General features: G+C 45.8%; 1 protein-coding gene across 4 annotated transcripts in view; it reads right to left on the bottom strand.

The window, feature by feature from the left end:
* The window catches only part of RAD51 (RAD51 recombinase), a 709,369-nt gene that overhangs the window by 29,441 nt on the left and 654,852 nt on the right, over nt 1-25,076 (bottom strand). For all 4 annotated transcript variants that reach the window (XM_069637566.1, XM_069637568.1, XM_069637567.1 and 1 more), the window contains 2 exons: nt 9,822-9,951; nt 9,597-9,718 (listed from right to left, as the gene is read on the bottom strand). In XM_069637566.1, the coding sequence (XP_069493667.1) occupies nt 9,597-9,718; nt 9,822-9,951 (252 nt within the window). The remainder of the gene's footprint in view (nt 1-9,596; nt 9,719-9,821; nt 9,952-25,076) is intronic.

Below are 25,076 nucleotides of genomic sequence, written 5' to 3'. Positions count from 1 at the left end.
TTGACATATTAACCCCAGCTTTGTTTAGCTCCCCCAAGATAAAGTTTTTATAGTTGGCTTATGTGGACGATTTAATCTTTGACTGCACCCAAAAAGGCCTTCAGCGGGTGATCATACCATTTGTGAAATTTTCAGATGCACACCCCTTGAAGGTGAACCCAAATGAGACTAAGTGATGTAGTGCACTGGGCGTAAGATTGCCCCAAGATACACGTGGCATGTCATCTCGACTCCGATTGATATAGTATACGACTTTGTATACCTGGGTTTCCCCATCTCGGCCAAACCTCAAACAGTACATCAAAGTTTGGTTCAGAACATGGACGGACAAATTACTTAATCAGTTGCAGCGAATTGACACTATTTAAGGAATGTTTTCGCCAATTCCAGCATTGAGACAGTACGAAGGGAAGGTCGTTCCGAACATTTTATATGGGTTGGAAATACAGGATTTTGTGGTGGTGTACTTTTATTCCATTTTGGAAAGTAATCTGGAAAAACAACTGTACACCTCTTGCGGTGTGATTTCAGCGATTAAATTACCAATTCATATTGCAAGGGCCAGCTGGACATTTTGAAATGTCCATTATAAAATCCTAATTCCACCTAGACTCTCTTTGTTGCTTTAAAAACTGTGCTACATAACAAAAGGGATAGATTTTTGAATACATTTCTGACCTTCTGCAGCAACCTTCTTGAAACTATTGGGTCCTCCAAGAATGAATTAAGCTACAAACCCAGGCAGGACTACTGTTATTGCAGTAACTAATTTAATGGACGCAGTTTAACCAGTAGCCAGGACATAACCATGATGCACTTTATTAGGACCCTTTCTTTTTTTTATCATGCCAAAATGAAAGTGATTTGATCTTAATGTATTGTAGAAGGAAACTGATTGGAATCTGCTTTTGTAATCCATGCCTTATGATATTTGTCGTCCTCCATTTTTATGTATTGCTTGAAATAGTTTAACAATGAAGTACATTATTTCTTTGGATTTTAACTTAGTATTTCAAACTGTATCTAATTGTATGAATGTTTAAGATGTGAACCTGGTTTTATACATGTTTTTGTTAAAGTTTTTTTTATAATCACATAACAAAAGAACTTTTTTTTAAATGGAAAATTCGAGTACACCTCCACTCAGAGACCACCATCAATGTGCAGCTAAATTTAGATGGAGGCAAATTCGTGCGATATTCCAACCTTCCGCAGACTTCGCCAAGGATGTATCCAAGCCCAATTCCTATTTAATGCCTATTTAGCAGACTTGGGGAAATGTAATTAGTGGTGTATCTTTTATCTCTCCTAAAATAAATGGGTTAGGGTTCCCTGGATTACTTATGCGGACTAATATAACACAATGGACAAGTGGATAGAGGATGACACCAAACTCTCACTCAAATTCTTTCAAACCATCCTTTACGTATTTTATTACAAAAAGTTTTTCTTTAAAGTAATAAACACATAATTCACTACAAAATTCACAGAGTTCACAAAATTCTCCTCAGATTCTCCCCCCCCCCCATCACTCATTCTCATTAATACTGTACCTGCAGCAATACATCTTAATTTTACACAAACTGACAGTATATCTGTCACTTTACACAATTGTTCATTAACGCAATATTTGGTTCCCTCTCTTCAATCTAGGTAACACACAGTCTTGGTGGAATTAAAGTAGGGTTGGTGAATTAATTTAAGTATCTAGGTTCTCATATTTCGACTCAACCAAGTAAACTTAGTCTCCTAAAACACTTGAAAGAGAAGGCCGTAAACTTAGCCATACAAATGAAAAATGTTAATTATAGCTATGGTACATTTTCATTGACTCCAACTCGAACAAAGTTATTACGGCCTTTACATATAGCCTGGAGATCAATCACATACTGGCAGATTACGATTTTGGAAGGTACGTTTTGGAAAACCGCTCTCTCCATACCATCTGCTATGCCCATAGTAGAGGTTAGGTTTGAACTAGGGCTTATTTCATTGAATGCACAGATCTTATGGAAGAGAATTCTTCTTTGTAAAAAACTTGAAACTCGAGATTCTAAGATGGCTGCATCCCCACGTCCTCCGGCGAGGCCTAAAATCAGCAGGCCCTCGGCCCATTCGTTAGCACCGACATCCGCCCCCAGACGAAGCGCAAAGAGCACCAGGGAAGTGGCACCGAAGGGTGCACCAGGACACAGCAGGATACTCTGCCGTGTCAGAGGAGCGAAGGAGGGAAGCGGATGAGGAACGGAGCCAGACCTCACCAACAGCAGTAGCCGCCTGTGGTGCACCGGACGCTTGCGGGGTGCCACCCGAGCATCAAAGGAGGCAGCGCCTTGGTACAGCTGAAGGAGAGGAGCCGGGACCCCTCTCAGGCGAGATCCGTACTAACAGACATTCCCCAGGCACCCATGCACAGCATGTTCGGCAGCACAGAAAACTGCAGGGGGAGGCAGACGAGTGAAGGAAAGTGGAGGCCAAAGCCAGGGAGGAGACCGGGCTCCAGAGGTGCCCATCAACATCAGACGGTAAGGAGGAGCCGCTACTCTGCTTTGCTCGGCTGCCCGGAATAATGCAAGCACGAACCTGGGCCCCTAGAGGTAAAAAGAGAATCTGGTCCCGGTGAGGCAGCGTCCACACAGGGCGACATACAAGGGAGGAGGAGAGCAACACAGCAAGAGGGGAGTGGAAGACCTGGAGGGAGAGGGGACCAGTACACCCCCTCCTATAACGTGAATAAGCACAACAGGCTAATAAGCTCCTAATTGCGCAGACATTGGGGAAAGGCCATGGCAAAGAGGCTGAAGAAACTTATGCACAGGTGGCCCCTACTGCAAGTACACTAGGGCATCAAAGAAGCCATTTACACCTCCCCACCATCAAGGGAGGTTCAACAAAAGATAGACAAAAGGAGTGTGGGGGTGGGGAGACACTAACAGAGGAGAAGATCTAGGCCACCTACAGGTACTACATTATAGAGCAACAACAACGTCCCCTCCCTACTCGAACGAGTTGAAGTGCCCAAGTAACAGCGGGGTAGAGCTCATACCAACAGGACTACGCCTAAGGACAACGCATCAAGGGAACAAAGCAGGAAAGAGCGTGGGGGGGGCAAAATCCCTCCAAATGGCAGGGGCCTGTGGCAAGAATCTGCCTACCAAAAACAAATTGACCCGCAGCCCCCAGGACGGTCAACTAGAACGTTGCGGGGCCAACACCAGGAAGAAGAGCCACACAGATGCAGAAGCCCCTCCCAAGGGAGAAAACAGGGGAGAATACCATAACACTATGGCCCTCAAAAAACAAGACCTACTGGAATGCTGGAAGGGCATGGAAGAAAGAATGGCAAACTCCCTTCAGGACCAGCTTACGAAGATGAAAGAGGACCTGCGCAGCTCCCTGCAAAATGTGAAACATGAAATCAATGATCTTGGCTCCAGAGTGGACGGGAGGGAACAAGGCCCCTCGAACATCTCAGGTCAGGCAGAATAGTGAGCTTCTGGAACAGGTAGCTAAAGCGTCTCATCCTGGGAATAAAGACCTTACTCTATCCATCCTACAAAAATGAAGAGATGTATCCAGTTACGACGGTTTGCTCAAAGCCAAACAGATCTCATATAAATGGACATTTCCGTTCATGCTCCTCTTTACATGGGAGGGCCGACAACAGAGGGTGGATACGTGCAAAGAGGGGTTGTCAGTTTTGAATACGGAAGAGGGGGAAGATCAAACGACACAAAGCTCCACAACCACCCCCATTAAAACATACTACTACCTGGGAATGGTCTAGAATGTGAAGGAGAACCAGTAAAGTGCCTCAGGGGCTCCAAGGCAAGAAAGGGACTTCAGGACTCCAAGATTGAGATGAAGTCCCGGCCCTTCATTCACGACAGAGATAACACTATAGCGAAACAAGGCCGGGCGGGAGTGAAACACACCTGAAGCAGACATAGGAGTGGGTGGAAAGACAGTGGGCCAAGCCAGAGGAAATATGGCTGACTGTTTTGGAATCACTAGAAGGGTGCATTTCGCCCTCTGAAGTGGTAACCCCGTGGTTGCACCAAGTCCGATTCCCCACATTAGAAGCTGGGGTGTTTTTTTGGACCACATGCCCTGACTTGGGTGGGCGATGGGTCAGAGGTGACATGTTGAGGGTAGAGGAAGGGGGAAGAGACAGAGAGGGAGGGTAGCGAAGGTTGGGAGGGGTGAGGAGCTTACACACGCCATAGAGCCCAGATCACATGAAATACTGGTAAAGACTCAGACACAAGACTCGCCATAAACACAGAAGTAAAGATGGGTTTCACAATATTATCCTATAATGTTAGGGGAAACCCCCAACCCCTCACCGCTGGTTAAACGCAAAAGGTGGAAGGGCAGGTGAAACGCACGAAGGCCGATATCATAATGCTACAAGAAACCCATAAATCCATCCCACACTTCTACTAATTCACACAATTACACCAGGCAAATGCACAAGGGAAAACGGGCTTAGAGATTGCCTGCAAGCTGAGGTTCAGCAGATCATGAAAGATCCCCAGGGGAGGTATGTTTTCCTAAGAACACAGTTTGCAGGCCAGTGACCCTAGCCACGCTATACTCCCCTAATGTGGGCCAGGAAAGATTCCTCCGAGACACCTTACAGAAACTAGAAAAGTTAGCATTAGGGGGATAATTCGGACAGGGGATTTAAACATAGCACGGGATCCTGTAATAGATAGAAGTGCAGGTAGAAGCTAGGGGGATCGACCAGTATCTAGGATCCCGAGAGAAGCTTTTGGCAATCTCACACTAAAAGGCGCATGGCGACATAGAAAGGGCATGTAATGGTGGTTCACTTGCATTTCCAATGTACACCAAACATTATCAAGAACAGATTAAGTGTGGATGACATCAACCATTCTGGGGGAGGTCAAGGACATCCACGTAGGTGCGACTGCACTTTCAGACCATGCTCCGATGATAGTGAAAGCGACAAGACGGGAAAAGCATAGGGGTTTATGGTCATGGACACTCCCCTGGGAAATACTAGACGGGGTGACGGGAGATACCATGGGGGAAACATAGAAGCATTTATACACAAGGATCAAGATGTTGTGCAAGAAAGAATCTGGGACACCTTTAAGGCAGTAATGACAGGGGAAGCCATTACGCTTCAGGCCCAGAAACGCAAGATGAGAAAGGCGGTGGAGGAGGAATCGAAAGCTCAGTTAAAGGAGGCAATGCTAGAGGTGTCTAGGAATAAGAACAACGCTGCCATGAAGCAGTTGAAAGAAATTAGACACCATGTAGAGTTGCTAAGAACCCGCAACGCAAAGAAAGCCCTCCTACATAGGCGCCAGAGTGATTGTTGGTGCCAACAAGGCAGGTAGGCTACTGGCGAGATAAGTGCGGAAGGTAGAAGCAAAGCACACTATAGTAGGTGTTACACAGAAGACGGGACGATAGCAAAGGACACAGCCAACAGTGAGCTCTTTTGAAACTTTTTACGGGAGGCTATACTCAACTACCCTGACCAAGCCACTGTGAAAGACTTTAGGAACCTCTTTTTAAGCAAAATTGCTCACTTGGATAAGGCACTCCAAGAGAAGGATATAACCAAGGAGGAAGTGGAGGCAGTAATAAACGATCTTCCGCAAAACAAAACCATAGGACCCGACTAGTTCCCGGCAAGTTTTTACCAGAAATATAGCCAGAAACTAAGCCCAATACTAGCAAAATTCTTCAACTCTATAGAGCGGTGGGGGAGGAGGGGGGAAGGGAATAGTGACACGCTCAATGACTGCAGCCAAAGTGGTGGTATTCGAGAAACCCAAGAAAGATTTGATGGCATGTAGTGCATCATACCTCTCCTCCCCGATCTGATAAGGCGCATACTAATCAGGCTTTATAAAAGGACAACATCTGGGACAAGATGAGTGACGCACCCGATGGAGAAGGTGGGGGTGAGTCGGGAGCAGGAACTTCTATTAGCCCTTGATGCCGAAAAGGCTTTTGACCGGGTAGAGTGGCCATTCCTAATAAAGGCAATGCACAAGATGGGACTAGGCTTGAATTTTATTTGCAAGGTGGAGGCGAATTACGCAGACCCCCTCCATGAGGCTCTCAATCAACTCCTGTCTGTCTGATAAGATCCCCCATTACACGAGGTACGAGACAGGGCTGCCCACTATCAACACTATATACATAGAGCCACTCTTGGCTAAATCCGGAGTAACACATTGACTCAGGGGATATGGTTGGGGTGGACATAAAATAGTGGCTTTTGCCGATGACATGTTGCTGACCCTGATGGACCAGGAAATCTCAATTCCGGCCATTGCTCGGGAGTTGGAAGTGGTGGAAAAGGTCTCTGGGCTGAAGATCAACCAGACCAAGTTGGCGCTCCTGTGGTTGGGGACCTTGCGTACCCAACGCCAAAGCCTGAGAGCCGGGGGAGGAGCCCCCAAGAGTCACAAGCAATGCCTCAGACTTTCTGAAGTATTTTGTCAGAGCGAGAAATCTTGAGCACCCTCTTGACGTTCAAGGATTGTAGGGCCCTTTCCACCTCCAACTGTGGGTTCGGAAAGAACACCGGCAGGCAGATCTCTTGGTTCAGATGAACTGGAGAGACCACCTTGAGCAAGAAGTTTGGGGGAGTGCAAAAGGGGACTGTCGTGCATTGTGGTGTAGGCCATCGGCTCGAAAGGCTTGAGTTGCAAAGCTGCAAGAAACACATTGAGGTCCAAGACCGGGAGGGGCCTATGCACTGGCGGAAAAAGCCTAGCCAACCCCTTAACCACTGTGTTGGCCACAGAAAACCCATGCTCAGGGGAATTTAAGCCCCAATGGCCGCCAGATAAGTGTGGCAACTATCCAACTGAACTCCAGAATGAGCCAGGTGTGCTGAAAATGCTAGTACATCATCCGGAGGACATGTGGCCGGGTCTAGACCCCGGTCACAGGCCCAATGGCAGAACCTAGTCTTATTCTGGGACCGAGCCGAGGGCCTCCTGAATGATGTCCCAGTTGAATGGTAGCGTTCCAACGCACCCCTTGGAGGACAAGTTCTTGAGAGGGGCACAACTGACTTCCTCTGGTTGAGGGAGAACCCCAGCTGAAGGAGATCCACCAATCTCTGGCAGGAGTTTAGCACCCCTTTGGGCAACCCCCGCCCTCAACTGCCAGTCGTCCAAATAACAGTACAGATGATGGCCCTCCAAGCAGAGAAGACCCACCACTGCGTTCATCGACTTCGTGAAGACACAAGGAGCTGAGTTCAGGCCGAAAGGCAGCACCCTGTACTGAAAGTGGTACGATATAATCGAGAACCGCAGAAACTTCCGATGCAGTTGGTAGATGCGAAGATGCAGGTACGCATCCTTGAGGTCCAGGGAACACATCCAGTCCTCTGCACACAGACTCTGTAATGTGCGAGTAATCATCTTGAAGCGTTCCAGCGGTAAAGAGATTGAGAAATGACCGTTCCAGGACCACCCTCAGGCCAGCCTGGAATAGTACCCGGACCTCCTGTCGATAAGAGGAACTGGTTTGATCGCCTGCATCTGCAAGAGCGAAAGGACATCCCGTAAAAGAGCTGTGGACCCGATCTGACAAAGAGGAGAGGATGGTAGAGACAGAGGAAGACTGACGCCTGTGGAGACCATGGATAGTACTCACGAGTTGAGTCCTGGAACAGAGCCAAACATACCCCACAGGGGAGCTGTGTTCCCAGACCCTGGCGTCACTGCTTCTTGGCGGTGGGGGCAGCGAAGGGGGAGTGGAAAAACCCCATGAGACATACGCAGCTGCTTCCACCTCTTGTCGCTGGGCGACCTGTAAGGGCTCAGTTTGCTGCGGTCCGAGAACCCCTTCAGCCGGAGAAGTCACAGAGCTTGAACTCAGTCCTGGCTTGGGACGGAGGGAATGATTTCAGACTTGGTCATGAAAAGCCTTAACAGATGTGGAGGGTTCATCATCCTGTACGTAATGGTCCTCATGCCCCTTCCCCCCTTTTCTGGGCCCAGGGACACAGGTGCCAGCAGGGATCCCCCTAGGTCTGGAGCTACAGACAGGTGCAACGGCTGTTGAGGGGGAGGCATTGGTGGTACAGGAGAAGGTGGAGGGGTCAGAACAACCGATAGGGCATGGCTTGGTGGATGGACCGGCACTGGAACCTGCAGCATTGGAGGAACATGATTAGTACCCAGAGGAGGGGACCGGGGCAGCACCAACTGAGGGATGAACTCCCCTCAGATCAAGGGGCTCCTGAAGGACATTGAGGGCTTCCTCTTTCTCGTGCATTCTTCACAAACAAGCAGACCTTGCAAGTCGTCGGGTACCTAGGGGCCCGGCCCTCCAAGGCGCTGGGCCTCAACTCCTGGCCAAAGTGCCGTAAGGCTGCAATGGGTAGATGTATCCCCATAGGATCCACTGCTGCTTCTAAAGGGAAGGGGGCTTGGATCATCTTGCAAAGCCCATTTCGATGGGAAAAAGCACAAGCAGGCCCTGAGCCGGATCCAAGATGGCCACCGGCCTGGCAGGCTCCGCCACGTGCCTCGTCGCCATTTTGAAGCCTTGTGCCACGCCATGGGCGGGAGGGCACGTAGGGGCTGAGCCAAGAGAGATTAAAGCTTGAGTCTTGCACCCGAATCAGAGGAGTCAAACTCTGCGAGCTGGGAGAAGCTTCCATTTACTCTCCAACTTCCCTAAGAGAACCTTTCTTTTCCCCCTTGTCCTGAAGCACTGCCCACATTCTTCTGAAGTCATTGTGACCCCTTTGATTTAGTAAGAAGCCACCCAGTTTATTATTTTAGCCCTAATATGCACACTACCCCAAATAAAGCCATTTCTCAACCACATCCCTGCGTCAATCCCTTTTGGGTCTATAGTCAATGTTGGGGCACATGCCATAGCCCTTATTTTACTGTATTTTCCCCTGACATTGATCTAGTTCAGCTATAGCCAACAAATGACTCCTAGCTGCACATCTGCATTGCCGTATACTGGCACCACAGCACACTTCCAATTTGCAGCCACTAACATCTTTCTGTATAAAGCTCCTCAAATATACCCTTCCATGCTTTTCGCTATTTTACTATGGTAAAGAAATGTATGTAGGAAATGAAATTCAAGTCAAGCAAAGCAGTGGTTTTGCTGACAGGATTGGACCAAACAAGTGATGCAAATCAAATGTTTGTTGTAAACTAGCAGAACTGATACAACTGGTAAGGTCTCACTGTTAAAAGATCAGACGAAGAGGCAGGTGGATGTGAAAATGACGTGTGGTGTGACGTGTGTGCTGGTCCATCCTAAAGATGGACACCATTTAGTTGGTCGGACAGCTCACATGCCAAGCGTCACCTCTGACACAAGGCTAACCTGCCATTTGCAACGTTGCAACCGAGCATGAAAGAATTGCCCTTCAGCATTCTGAGGTTGATACAGAGTGCCATTCAATTATGCAGATCTATTACTAGACCACTTAGATGCAATAGGAAGGTGCCACGAAATACTATAAAGACACCAATACAAAAAAGGAGAAATACATCCATTCATTCAATAAGTTTCATTGCTCATGACCAGTAGAGTGTCAATGCATATGAAATAGGGGCACTTACCTGGTTGTTGAAGCATGTGCAATAATATTTCCTCCAATAGGTTTTTTGGGGTCCGCAGCAAACATAGCTGCACCATCTACTTGTGCCACTACCTGGTTCGTAATCACTACGGCTACGCCAAACTGGAAGAATGAATTAAATCGATAAAGAATTTCGGCTATTTCAGGTTTTATTCAATATTATGCGATGTGATAAAAAAGGCATAACGTGGAATAAGCCGTTTACCTCATCGGCAAGACGCAGTAGCATGCGCAGGAACCTGGCCAGGTGCATCTGCCGAGCAGACAGCTCTCCTCTGCCAGAGTAATCCGTCCTGTAGAGCGCTGTAGCGCTATCAACAATCAGCAAGGCATATCTGAAAAGAAAAAAACACACAGGCAAGAAGTCCAATTTCTGCCGATGCAACGTAGAATTGCAATTAGAATATTTTGCCTTGACAAATGCATGTTCACCTATGAATGGCTCTAGTCCTTTAACGAATGCATATCTTTTCAGAACCTAGCAAGCATAAAAATAAAAAACAAATAGACAACTTTTTACGACCAGGTGAAACTATCACTGACAAAGCCAATACAGCTGGTTCCATTAAATGCCACATGTATCCCATAATGCAAGGCGAACAGGCATATGGCCCAGGGGCAACTTCACATATGCAGGCTATCCTATTCCACGGGCCGCCTGAAATAGGTTAGCATTGCCATACGCCAAGTGAACGCATGTAGGGCAACATACAGTCCGCATATTGCTCTAGTCCACCGCGCTATGTCCAGGTAAAGCAGTCGCATGTTTGTACCGTCATGCAGAACAACGTGATACTTGGCATAACATAGCAAGAGGCAGAAGGATCATCAGGAAGGAAGCAGGATGACAGAGGGGCGTACGGAGGAGCAAGCGACTCGCACGGTTAGTGTTTTACAGACAAAATATGCTCGGTAGGAAAGTCGGGACGGGGACGCTTTTGGATTCAGTCCTAAACGTCAGTAGCTTTCTTCTTGGGGATGGATTGACAAAACGTCCACCTCATCTCAAGCTACAGCTCTTCATGAAAGACGGAAGCACCGCAGGACGGATCTATGCGATCCCTCCACCCACATGTTGTATTACCACCCACCCATATATATGCTGCGAAATGCATCCCTCCACACTCGCCATTATTTCCCCTGCGATACGCCACAAGTACTACAAGTTGCAGAATGCACTCCACTCATTCGGTACAGATTCCCATTCCCATGGGGGCATGTCGGACAGGTACACTGCATAAGCCGGTGAGAAAGGCCAAGGGGACTAAAAGTTGCAACAGGCACCCTGCTTCGCTTAGGAAAAAGGCCACATACATCTAGATTAAATAGACCGTGTTCGGTCTCTCCGTGCGTGAGTTACCACAGAATTACATATAACCAAATGCACTTTGCATTCTGTTGTAGGAGTGCATGTTGGCACTCAATGCCCAGCCCCACCCCCTCACAAGGGAAAGCCGAGGCTCTGCCAATGTTGCCAGTTCCCGAGTCCTTGCCGCTCTGCTCCCAAGTCTGACCTCACAGACTCCCATTGATATGGAGCCTGGGCCAAGTGGCCGTGCTGGGATATTTGCATTAGAGCTCCATTAAGACGCAAAGTTGCAGCAAGGCGCTGGAGAGACCAGCAGCCGACCACCCTGTCCTGGCGCCCCAGCCAACTGCACAGACTCCCTTATGGAAAGAAATGGAACGAAGCCCCAATTAACCCCAACGGATGAAAACAGGTTCAACTGTTGCATCTTGCATCACCCTTTTGCCACCATAGAACTAGTTTCAATATGTTGCTACTTACTTGGTCTTTACAATTGGATTGAGAGTAAAGCGATCTTCAACTAGGCCTAAAAAGGGGAGGGGGGATTAGAGCTCTTAATTAGAACATTTGTCACTGTGTGTAGTGAGCCAGCTATGAGGCAAGATGTGCTTAGGCGAAAGTGTGGCATTGTTGAAAAAGCTGAGGAAGATCATATGCTTAGGGCGATTTTTCTTAAGCCTCTCTTCTAGGGCCTTCCCTGATCGAACTCGCTACTTGCGGACAACCCTCCTGGGAGGGCTGGGTGTAACCATCCAACCTAAAGATCAAAGCGTGTTTTGTACCAAAAGGAAACTTCATACTCTAAAGTGGTAGCTGCAGCTGAGCAGGCAAGAGATTGCTGCTAGTCCACGCAGTGAATAAAGAAAACATCAAAGTGGCAGAACATAAACGCCCTTACACACTATAGATAGAATCTATCGGGTAACATATGTACTATAGGCTAAACATGCCAAAGAGTAAAAACCGTGCATGTGTGAAACACAGTAATTGCAAGTAACGGTCAGTTAAACCCACCGTTAACCCTAAAATGTAAGATTGGCACAAACATGCAGCCCAAGCAAGGTGTGGGAAGAAAGGGGGAACCCCAGACAATATGAAACATTAAGTTAATCATAAACAGGCCCCATTGTTCCAACCACAAAAATAGTGCCAGTGATTATCACAAGTCTGTATACGTATTCAATAATATGCCCATCAAACTGCCCCATAAGTTATTTTTAGAGCTGAAGCCACGTCGGTATGAGACTGGGTTGGATGGGAGGATGAGGGGTGTGTGTGGGCAAGGGGGAAATGGGAATTACAGGGGCCTGAAGAGCAGACATGGTTAGCGTGGGAGGTGCCGATGCTTCAGTACGAATACAGGGGACTTCGAATAATGATTTCGGTGAAAATAAAATGTTTACACTTTTGTCAGTCATAGTTCATATATAGCACTAGAAGGAGAACACCACAAGTTGCCAGCTACACTGAGAAGTGGAGCGCGCCCTTCATCTTGTGTTTCACAGTTCATTAAACAATGAAAAAGAAAAAAAAAAGTACATAACCAACCACTTTAAAATACATAAGCCAAGTACTATACAATGGATGCTAAGCCACGTTAAAATGTTAATCATTCAGCATCAAAATATTGCAACCATTTCTTCATCTCGATTTCATTTCATAAGCATGTACAATTTATTGTCCTCCAAAAAGAATTAAGTTTCAAGGCTTTCTTCCAGAATTTGAAACAACCCCCCCCCACCACCCCAAAAAAAGGACAACTCATCCCGACAAAAGTCTATGGCCTGCCACCAGTTCCGATTTTCTTCATGAAACGCCCATGGGTAAACATCACAAACGAAATTAAGATAAAATATCTGGCTTCATTGTCCTCGATCTTCATTAAATAAGGTTCACAACCCAGGGAGTTCTCTCTAGGTACCTTGAAATTAGACTGGACAGAGTTACCAAAGCCAGTATGCAAGAATGCTACCATATTTCAAAGGCCAGTTTGATGGTTGATTTAGTAGGAATTGTTCTCAACGACACCGAGGCACAATTCCATAGATTGATTAGATCTAGGTCTCCAGCCAATTTATGCACACACCTAAACCAAGGAAATTTGTTTGAACCACTTTTGAGAGAGTAAATCAATAAAAGCTGGCAGACAATGGTCCAAATATTCCATGGTGCAGAACTCAAGACAATACAGGGGTCTGAATTGTAACTCCTAACCTCCCTCTTAAATGCCTAGTTCCAATTGAAGGGGGGGGGATGCAAAATATTTAGCTACGATGCCTCCATCTTCAAGCCTCATCACACAAGCCTAACACCCGATTAGAAAGGATTCCCGTGCTATCCCACTCCTTGGAATCCACACTCATTTCTATCCACAAATCCAGAGCTGGGTAGATTAATGCAATTCAGGTTATACACTGGGCCTGCTATAAGTTGCTTACTAAATAAAACCAAACCCCACTTACATCTCTACTGAATGTTCAGACCGATTGGAAGGACTTTAGCATTTATCATGGAATTGTTATGGAGTCAAGTAGATTCGGCTTAATTACACTGGATTTTTTTTTATAGATCATTGGGAAATATGACATTTATGCTTTGTGTTTTATCTCTGTACCTTATGTGAGGGGTCAGAAATGAGAGGCAGACACAAAGTTGAAATGTTTTTAACATTAGTCATTTTATTAAAGTAAAAAGGGTTTGGATAAAGGCCTATCTGTGCCTATCCTAAAGAGTTTCCCTGCCCAGAAAACAAGTTAAACCAAGCTGACCATGTGCTCAAAAGTATCTGTCCCTCACACTAAAACACACAATGAAAAAGGCACAAGGTAAATGTGTCTGCTTTTTATTTTTTTCATTTACTTGTGTATAATAAAAGAAAATTATTTTTACAAGAGAAAGTAGGTAAAAGTTCCATGTAGATGTATGGGCTCGTCCGAGCAGTTCCAGAAATATTGCAATGTTTGTTTGCCTGGGTTATTCCAGCCTAAATGAGTTGGTCATAGGACGCCCGCCGGCCAAGTAAAACAAATTCAGCACAGGACAATTCAGTCCCCTCCTGGAACTAAAGTCCAGTTTCTGCGTGGGATTTTCCCTGTGATTGTAGAATTTTAGGTTTAGTTGATCCCTGGCCGACAGTTGGAATCTTTTGCGTTTATTTTTGCAAAAGCTACTTCTATTAATTTACATGTAGCTACTGCCCAACATGCTTTTTCCCCCGAAATGAGGCGGCAGCACCATGTGTCTTCTACCAGCACGGAATTTACCCAGAGAGGTGTCAATAGGGCTGTGCGTTCTGGGTTGAGAGTTGGACAGTTTAGCAAGAGATGACGAACCGTTTCTTTAGAGTCCGCAATTAGGCACAGTCTGCATGTTGTATCAATGGCTTGGCTTCTTATCCCGAGGATCTCTCTGGTATCGAGCAGATTTAATCGTGCTCTTAAGAAGATGCTCTGGAGCTTTTTGTCTGGGAATTTTATGCAGTAGGCCAGAGGAGATTTTAGCTTATTGTACGTTGGCGGCAGATGTTTCAGGAACTTGATCGCAATTGTTTTTTCGCCAGTAGATATCCAGTCTTGGTTCTTCAGCTTTTGGATCACTCTTTGGAAGAGGTGGCCTGCAGCACAGAGGACTTGATATCGAACCCACAGTTTATTTTCTTGCCATTTGATCCAATTCTGAATCCGGTCACATTTTGTTGACGCTAGCTCTTTGGTGATGGTATTGAAGATTGGAAGGCCATCTTGCATGAGAGTCTTTCTGTAAATGGCTAATGAAGACACCGACAGTGGCTCCCAGCGACAATAGGCCCAACTCTCTTCTGACGGCCGCAATCGGGATAGAATTTGGTAGACCCAAAGTCGTTTTCCAAATCACTCCCTCCAATTTCTGCCATGGTGAACTAGGCATGTTGATTGTGGTGTCCATGCCATAGGTTAGTGCAGGTACAATTTTGCCTTTATAAAAGTGGATTGCTGGAATCAATGAGAATTTGCCGAACTTGCGATCGATCATCCTCAATTGTGAGGTCAGATTTTTGACTTTATCCCAAAGATGCAGTTGAATTTTTGTCTCCTGTGGTGACCCATCGATGATGACTCCCAGATATTTGAAGTGTGGGACCACTTCGATACGACATTTGTTCACTGAGTAGGAGTGAGCTGTATTCTTAGATTGGCGATTCTTGGCAAGGATCATAATTTTTGTCTTATTATTATTTATGGTAAGGTTATTGGTTGCCATGTATTCTGCCAGATTGTCCAGCTGACGTTGGAGACCTATGTGGGTCTGATCTAAGAGTATCATATCATCAGCATAGAGAATACGAGACATCTTGGCGGTACCAATCTTTGGTGGAAAGCTCCGAACAGTTGCCTCCGAATCTTTAAAGTCTCCCAGGAAGGCTACAAAAAGGGTTGGAGCCAGTGGACATCCTTGTTTCACTCCTCTTTCTGCGTGAATTTCTTTGGTGAGAGTGCCTTGCTTGTTCAAGCGGACATGTAGGGTGGTATTCGAATGCAGAGCTATGATTGGCTGTAAGATTTCTTCTGGGCAGCTCCAACCTTTCAGCTTTTTCCATAGGAGCATTCTGTCTACTCTGTTGAACGCCTGTGAAAGGTCAATAAAGGCAGCGTAGACTGTTGGAGCTCCCTGTTTTATTTTTGCCTTTAGAATATTGAGTATAAGGGTGTTCACTGCAGTGCCACCGTTCTTCTTGAAGCCCAGCTGGAAGGGGTCCGCACACAGAGCAGCTTTTGCCCAGCGACAGAAGTGTTGTAGGAGAAGAGTGGCAAACAGTTTGCCCATGATATTCAAAAGGGCAATAGGTCGATAGTTTGCCGGTTCTTCTCCGCTTCCTTTTTTAAAGATTGGAATGACAGTTGCCTTTGTCCATGACACTGGAATCTGTCTGCTTGTGCTGCAGTGACTGAACAGGAGACTAACGAAGTCCGTCCATTCATTAATGTATTTTCTTAGGTCAGTATTCGTGAGGCCATCAGGGCCCGGTGCTCTAGATGTTTTTAGCTTTTGGATGGCCGCACTTATGTCTGTTTTTTGGAAGAGGTCAACCCAGGGAGCCGGATTGGATTCTAAATTAGGGGTCACATTTGTTGTCGGAGGGGCAAAAAGATCTGTGAAAAATTCAACCCAGGCAGATTCAGGAACTGCGTCGATCATGTTTTTCCTTGTGTTTCCTTGCAAAATGTTAATCAGGGCCAAGAAATCAGCTGATTTTTTGGTTGATAGTGTTCTCATCATAGTTTCGGCATCATTTTGGTAGAATGCTGCCATTCGTAATCTGATCCAGGATTTATAGCTCTTATAACCTTCTGTCCATAATTCCCATCCCAGATTGGAATTTTCAGCTTTTGCAATGAGTTCCAATTTTCTCACTGCCCCCCCCCCCCCGCTATTATTTTATCATATGTATGATTGTAGATGGGCGGGTTTGCCTTTTCCTCATTCTGCTTAGTCTTGTACTTGATCAGGAGCGGAATATAATTAGGTCTCGATGATGTGTCAGAATTAACATCCCCAGCTGTGGAATATTACTGATTCATCGCTCTGACACTGACAGCTGTCATGCGCAGTCGGGTTTGTTGGGGATTAGACTCGACCGAAGCTGTGTAGGTACTGATTTCACTGGTGATGGAGGCTCGAGTGTGTTTTGATCACCTTAAAGCGGTCAATTTCTGAGGACATGGTGTTAGAGATGAAAATATAGTTAAGAGTGGCCGTAGAGGAGCCTCTTTCCCAAGTCGGAATTTGCACTTGCCAATCCTTGATCCAGGCTGCATTGTGTAGATTTCTTGAAGACATCAATTTCAGCCAGGCTTGGCCTCTTGCTTCCGTTAGCGTCCCAGGCACTGTTTGTAGGGATGTTTTGTTGTAAATCCACCAAAACAATCCTGTTATCCAGTGGTTGATTCCGTTCCTCTGAATTGTCTCAGGCAGAAAGTTGAAAGGATTCTGTGCAAACTATGTTCCTTTAAGATTAGTGGAAAGGTCTCTTTCACATAGCCCTTTCTTTTTTTTAACCAACTTTATTTAGAATCAGCTGCTTTCATAAATCACTTTCCAAGAATTGGAATCAGACAAACATTAATGCTTATTGCAGTGCTTTTTGACAGATCCCACCATACCCACTCTGCATTGTCCATCCCCACCCCCTTCCCAACTCTGCCAGGACCAAGTAAACTGCACACAATGTTAACGACAGCACAGGAATAGCGCCGCTAGTTGTGGTTTGTGCGCCTGTTCTGGAAAGTTCAGGCTGTCCAGGAACAGGGACCAAGGCTTTGGCCACCATGACCTTCTCTGCCACCAGAATGTCCCAGATTTTGGGCCCACCGCAGAGACCACAGTGGGCCCCCCAGGAGATTTCCAAGCCTGGGTAATCCTAATCCTTGCAGCCAAGAGGAGCTGGATGATTAGCTTGGCTGTCACCCCTGAGACTGGTACCCCCCCAAACTCTCCACTCCCCAAACAAGGTCACCTCGGCCTCCATAGGAACTCGGACCGCAGTGATCACGTCAATTAAATCAACCACTTTCTGCCAAAAGGTTCGAAGAAGGAGGCACTCCCACCACATGTGTAGATATGTCTCTTGAGCCCCACATTTCCTCCAACAAGCAAACTCTTGTAACGGTGCAGCTTCACCCAGGGTAGTACCACTGATATGTCAACTTGAAGGCACATTCCTCATTAGTCACTCATTTGGAAGGAGTAGTTTCTTGCCCAAATGTCAACCCATGTCTGGTCCTCAATAGGATGCCTAAACCTGCCACCCATTGGGCTATTTAGTGGGGTCAGAGCATCCACATGTCCACCTGCAGGAGTCTACACAGCCTGGAAATGCTCCCCTCTCGTGAGCCCTCAAGCAAGGAGAGCTCAATGGACCCCAGGTCACGTGTAGCTCCCTGTCAAATCAGTGGGTGAACTAACCAGTGTCGGATTTGGACATTGCTGTACCTATCTACTTGAGACCGGGAGAACCTTCCCTTGCAGTTTTCAAAGGAACAGTGCAATCGGACATCACAGTTGAGACAGGAATTGCAGCCCCCCCCCGCGACAATCGCCTGCTTTCGGCCGGCCAAAGGGCTGGGGGGGGGGGGGGGAATCTGGGCTATGGAAGATTGGGGTGCATGGGCCTAAACCCCCTCGGGATTCCTGCCTTTTTCACCACACAGTCCCATGTTTTGACTGTTTTTGCGTAAGATAGGTTGGGCCAGTGTTTTCGCACTCGGGCGGAGGTGTATGGCAAAGAGCTGAGGGGAAGTGGCATTCTAGATTGTTCAATTTCTACCCATCTCGGGGGGTCATTGGGCGTGAGCCAGGTGGGAAAGTGCGTCACCTACAAGACTACATAATTGCACAGGTTTGGGACACCCCCCATCCCACCTAATCGGCCGTTGCCCATCATAACCTTCCTAGGAATTGTAGACTTTCTCCACCGCTATATGAATTTGAAGATCTTCCGCTGCAATCAGAGGAGGGATGTTTGTGGGCCCACCACTGGAAGCACCAAGCAGTGGCAGATTAATCTTGGGAGCAAGTTCCTTTTACTGGCTGTGAACCAACCCATTAACGAGATCTCCTGGCCCAACCACCTCTCAAGATCAGCACCCAGTTCCGCAAAAAGATGATATGTGAACCCCAAATATTCTACAGGTTCATCGTCCCACTTAATCGGGCAAGAGGGCCGAAGGCCCCCCACTTATCCCGATGTCAGACAGAACTTGGGAGCGCAGTGGCTCAGGGAGTAGCTCCGGACACTGCTACTCCCTGAGTCACTGCGCTCCCAAGTTCCGGTAAGCATAGGTCCTTCATGTATTGATACCTCTACCTGTGCTAGATACCCACGAATGTGCCTACTCCTATAACACCTCGTCTGTTTATCTCAAAAGACCTCACAAGATACTTCCCGCTTTGGAATATCTCATCCTGATGAAGGCCACACCATCAGAGCTCATCCCAGCTCACCTTCTGGCCGAAACACTGTTTGTGTTGACTGCTATATTGTCTGCGTTGTCCTTGTTCAACCCCACATTGTTTTGATGTATATTTGCTGATTATTACATGCTATCACCTCACTAAATCCACTCATCTCCTTCCCAACGACCCCTCAGTGAATGTGTAAGCATTGGAAAGACGTTACAAATATTTGAAATTTGTCACTTACAAACTGGTTACTATACCTGAAAAATGTGTAAATACTGTTGTATCTTGTGTAACTACCAGTTAAGTATCTACAAACATGTAAACTGCAGTTTTATTAAAAAACTGACTGCAGTACTCAGAATTGTCCTGATACATTTCTGTCAGAATTCATTTACAGTAACGTGTACACACTTAACAAGGTGTAACCCCCATAGGTGTGTGTTCACCCTTCGTTCATCAGCCAGGTATCCCATGACCTTGCTCATTTTTGCTCTTTAATACGTGACTACCCACCTGGGTAGAGCAAGGCATCAACCAGATGCCCTTTTTGATAAACATACAGGGACATCTTACAGTGTCTGCTGCCTATTGTAACCCCTTCGATAGCGGGATTGCTACGGACCCGTTGGGCAAAGGGCTCAGTTACCAGAGCAAAGATTAGCAGGGAAATTGGGCACCTGTGCCTTGTCCCAGACGCAAGGGATATGGGGCACGTCTGCTTTTGGTTCAACCGCAAACAGGTCTTAGGAGAGCTACCATTTGCCAGGAGCATCATTCGGAAAAGCGGCCCAAAGTGAAATGCTTCAAGGTTAAGTTGCATAAAAGCCCATTCGACTGTTAAATGCTTTGGTAGCATCTAACGTCACAAATGCCATCTTACGGCGTTCCGAAGTCGATATCTCCACCAGGTTTAAGGCCTGGCGAATATGCGCCGTCGTGGTTCTACCCAGTACGAATCTGTGTTAATTATTTTGGGGAGGAACGATTGACCAAGATCTTGTAGTAAATGTTAAGGTCGATATTCAGAAAACTAGATTGGCCTATAGGAGGCGCAATCTCCAGAATCCTGGACTGGTTTCAGCAACAGGATAGTGGACGACTCCTGCATGGATAGGGTTGTGCATCCAGTCTGCCGGAAGGAGTTGAAGATATCTGTTAGGGGAGCTAGGAGCTGAACCCAAAAAAAGTTTATAGAACCTGGGCGGGAAACCGTCGGGGCCCGGGGCTCTAGCCTTCAGATATTCGACTACAGAAATCACTTACTCAGCCCCCATTTGCTAAGTCCAGGGTATCCCTATCTGCCTCTGCGAAGCATGGGAGAGCAGCCTCCTCTACATAGTGCCTCTGATCTGCAATGACTCAGGGTGTGGCCGACAGTTTCAATTGAGTGAGATGCTGTTAGCTGCAGTTTAGCATCTTCTGCTTATTGCACAGTCCCTTTTGTCCCACAGGCCCACTACTGTGTTTTGCTGCAGGGTTTGCCATATTTCTAACCAGCAATGTATTGGCCTTGTTACTCTTGGCGTAGTAACCCTGTTTTGAGGAGGGTCTGTGCAGTTTCCCCCGCATCGGGCGGCTCTAATTTATTACAGGCTACCTGGAGGGACTGATGGGCCTTCGGATGGGCCTTCGGAGACCAACTCTTTTTGTGCTTACTTTCCCTCTCCAGCCGTGCCTTCGCCTCAAACCAGCATTTTCGGTAGGCAGCCGCATGAGCTATAAGTTACCCCCTGATTACCGCCTTCATGGCCTCCCAAACTATCACCATCGAGGTGGATCCTGCAAGATTCTCCAGGAAATAACTTTGAATGACCTTTGCAATCACATCCCTAAGAGCCATATCATTAAGGATCAGATCATAAACTCCATGGGAGTTTGAGGGGACTGGGGGTTAGGGGGTGTGCTCAGGGTTATGAATTTGGACGTTAGGAGGACTGGGGCATGATCTGACAGCACCCTTGTTCCTATGGCCACTTTGCCTACATAAAAACTGGGGGTTTGCTAAGAGTAAATCTGTACGGGATGAAGTGTGATGTATGTGAGAGTAGGATGAGAAATCTTTCTCCCCTGGCTGCAGTACTCTCCAGACTTCAATTACCACCAGGGACTTAAACCATTTAGTAACCCCAGTGCAATTTTCAAGGCTCTCACCGTAGGTTGGTGTGTTTTATCAGCCAGGGGATCCGGCACCCCAGTAAAGTCCCCCCCCTTATCACTTTGCCCTCAACAAAGGGGGTCAATTCGGATTCAAACTTCAGTAGGAGGGTCTCTTGCCCCTTGTTCGGGGCATATACAGAGATCAAGGTATAGAGTTGACCAAACAGCATAACTTTGGCTCCCACATAGCATCCTTCTAGGTCCTGTTGCGTCTCTAGCTCTACAAAGGGACCCCCTCCCCCCCGCTAGGAGGATCGCTGTGCCACCTAGTTCCACTGGATGCTAGGAATTGCTTCATAAGAAAGGGAACTGTGAATCTTTTGACGCCTGGGGAAGGGAACCCTAAGAGGCCCAATAAAAACATTGTTGAACTTGCTGAACAGAGGCCTAGACTTGTGGAAGGGAACCCTAAGACGCCTAACAGGAACTGTGTCTCTGTTTGTAACTGGAAGGATTGAAGCTTGGGGAAGGGAACCTCCAAGAGATCCAGAGATCCTGTGAACTGTATTGATTTGCTGCAAGAGCCCTATATGGAAGGTTCAAAGAGCAACCCTTTTGAGTTGAGCTACTTTGAACTGGCAGATCTACACCTACTGGTAAAACTACCTGAAACGAGCTGTGGTTTACATTTTCTTTTGAATCACCATGTTTCCTTTAAGAAGACCCCTTATCACATTTGGTTTAAGAGGGAGGACAAGCGTAGGATTGGACACAGACAAACTGGTTTTGGATTTACAGGCATCGAAGCCCCTAGGAAATCATCAGTTGAGGCAACAACCCCCTTCATTAGTGCCGCAAAAGCAAAAGCCAGCACAGGAGGGCATCCATTTCACAAAATGGATGCGCCCATGTGCTTGCTTTTGCGAATTTTGAGCTTGAATAGCTCAAAATTTTACATAGGAAGTTTTAAAAAAGAGAACGCTAGTATTTTTTTTTATGTTGCCCATATATTTTTTAAATAACATTTTTTACTAGACCATGCCTTTAAGTGAGTATCATGTACATATGAATTATGAATGGTATCCTGCCTAGGGTGTCTGGCAAGAAGGTGTCTTAGGGTTTTACCATTAGAAGGATTGGTATTCTGACAACATGCCACCGGTATTTTAGAGGTTACAGTTGGGGTGATGGGGGGCGGGGGGGGGTTGAATACAGTATATTTTTCAATAGACATATTACTTACTCCCGAATAGTCGTATCCTCCCTCTTCATACCACCCCCCAGGGCGCAGGATCAGGTAGCTGCTGCATTCCCCTTGCCACATAGGAGGAGATCTTAGAGATCTTAGGCTGGGGTGGAGGGGGTTTCAGTGAGGACTACACATGATTCATCACACTTACCTCTTTTACACCCACATGCTGCTACTTACAGTTGATATGTAATGCAACACAAATCTTAACTGTACTCAGCTTAATACTGCAAATAGAACAGATTAATGAGCTCAGTAGTTCATAGTACTCATCCATTTGCAAATCTAGTCCAGGTAATTCTTAATGGGAGTTAAAAACATTTGACAATAAGTTGGTTTTTAAATAGAATGCTTAGTAAATTAAAATGGCTAGAAAGATAAATTGTGCTAAAAATGAAATTCAGAAGATATATATATTTTCGCAGATTGATTGGAGCTCATGACCAAGACATGTTCAGTACATTAAATGTTTGAGCAGTAACATCAATCATAAGTTGGAGCACTTAAATGAAAAAGTAAAGGCTTATTTTGGAATACCCCTCCAAGGAATTGCCAGGATCTTTAGTGGCAAATGGTACTTTTTTTTAATAACACAGGACGAGTAACAATGGACAAAGTATGGTAGAATGTAATGATCACTTCAGCCAGGATTTTAGGGAATTATCCTCACAAGAATTCTAGTGAAATGTAGTGGCAAATAGTACATTTTAAAAACACACAGGGCTGGTTACGTGGATAACTAGTGATTAGGGCTACAATGTATATTTTTATGATGGATTTGGGAGCCCTTATCCAAAGGGATCTGCAGGGAAAGAGTTGTAAGTAGTGTTTTGTAAGCACATTAGAATGCCAGGAACATTGGTCACAACCTGGAACATTTACAGACCATTTTACAGAAGTGGGTGGAGGGGGCTTCCTTGAGGTTTTATGCATTATATGGTCGTGGGTGTATACCTCATGAGTGGTATACACCTTCCCTTGATTTGAGGAAGGCCTGCACTTGGCAAGTGCAAACCTGTGGCAGGGCCAACTTAGCTATTCATCTTTTGAGGTTGATAAACAGAGTACATTACATTAGAGATTATCTGTTCTTCACATGTGTAGCAGGGGATTTCAAAGCAGCCAGGAACTATTATACAATTTATCACCATACCCTCTCCAATAGGCGATTTACTCACTTATGTAATTGTTTATACACTGAATGCATTTAAAATATGCAGACTGAGTGCAAACAAGACCCCCCCCCCCGATATCATGCAAAATACACGTTTGCAGTGTCATGATCTTTATGATTATGTTCACTGAGTGTAGACCTACCTTCGCAAAGCCAAGGGGCTTAACAAATCATAGGTGTAAGTGCATGGTGAGGGAAGCAGATCAAGGTACAGGGACACAGGGAAAAACAAGGGAGGTGGCAGCCAGGTAATTTGGCACTCCAGGATCTACAAGTAGCCAAGAGAGGAAGATTGCATAGTCTCAGGTTAAGTGGGGAGTGTGAGAAAGTATTCATTAGGGGGAAGCTACTACTGGAGGTCCTCCAGCTCTGCCCAGAAAAGTAAAAGTGAGAAGGCATGTCTTGAGTTTTTGGGGGAGGAGGTTTCAGAGTTTGTGGGCATAGACAGAAGGCTGTCTTCTGGTACTTTCCTTCCTGCTCAGGCAGAGTTAAAGTCTACACATGTCCTGGCTTCCGATTTATTGCACAAGTAATGTTTGTATTTGAGGGGTGATGTGTGGATGTGCCAATGCATCCATGTTTGGCGGCATGCGGCTGGATGGTTGAAGTTACTGATAACAGAAAACGCTGATGTATAGTGTTTGTGCAACATCATCCAATTTGCTATATTGTGAATTATGAAGTAGATTGTGTTTGCAACTTCAGCAGCATGATTTACAGTGACCATACAAGCCTAATTATGTTTGCAGCATCAAAGAAGTTATTTTCAGAGGCAGGAATGGCACAGATTGGGACCACAAAATAAAAGTGCTGTATACTAAGAATGCTGGCATTTATTACAGCTTCAGTTGTATGACATTATTTTCACTGGCAATGCTGGGATATATACTGTGGGCGCAGCTACATAAAAATAACCTACAATGGCAATGCTGGCACGTGTTGGGAAATAAGCCATCATGAAAACGTTTTCGAATGTTCCCTTCTACTGTTGGTGATATGATATCTACTAGATTTTTTAATGCATTACGCTAGAGAAGACATGTTAAATTGCATGACTGGTTTGTTGAAAACTTTATTTTTATATATTCCAATGCATGACATTTGAACACATTTTTCTCAGAAATATGTTGTATATGTTTATATAATATGTTTCATCAGATTATTTAAAAATGCTTTTCGGGAGAAACGCCAGATTTCTCCTGCATTACTTGGGGATCTCTTGCTATACTGCGCTAATTTGTGGGAGAGGTTAATGCCCATGAGCTAAAGATATTCACCTGCTGCCATTGACCTTTGTTGCATACAATAAAAGCCACCTCCACTATTGCCATGTGCATAATAATGTTACCATCCGAACGCACAGTGGCTGGAATATTTGGATGCCTTTTAGGAGTTAGATTTATTTTTTGTATGCTGCATTTTGAGTAATTTCTGTCAATTGGTTATTCGTTTTTAAGTAGTACAGACATATGTGACCGTATAGTTAATACAATTGGTAACAGCACCTACACAACACAGATTTCAATTCTTTTATCTCAGATTGACATGCAGGGGCTCAGATCTTTAGTCGCTTGGGGAACAAAGCAATCTGTGCAGGGTGATAACTTGGCAATATCAGTCTGACCACATCATCTAGGCATTTACACATAGTGGTGATCCTGTCTTTTGGCCCTATATAGGGGCGAGATACTTT

The sequence above is a fragment of the Ambystoma mexicanum genome, chromosome 14 (genome assembly GCF_040938575.1).
Source record: "Ambystoma mexicanum isolate Mex_15411 chromosome 14, UKY_AmexF1_1, whole genome shotgun sequence".
Taxonomy (NCBI): Eukaryota; Metazoa; Chordata; class Amphibia; order Caudata; family Ambystomatidae; genus Ambystoma; species Ambystoma mexicanum.
The sequence above is the reverse complement of the archived record's forward strand: the minus strand, read 5'-3'. Positions and strand labels throughout refer to the sequence as shown.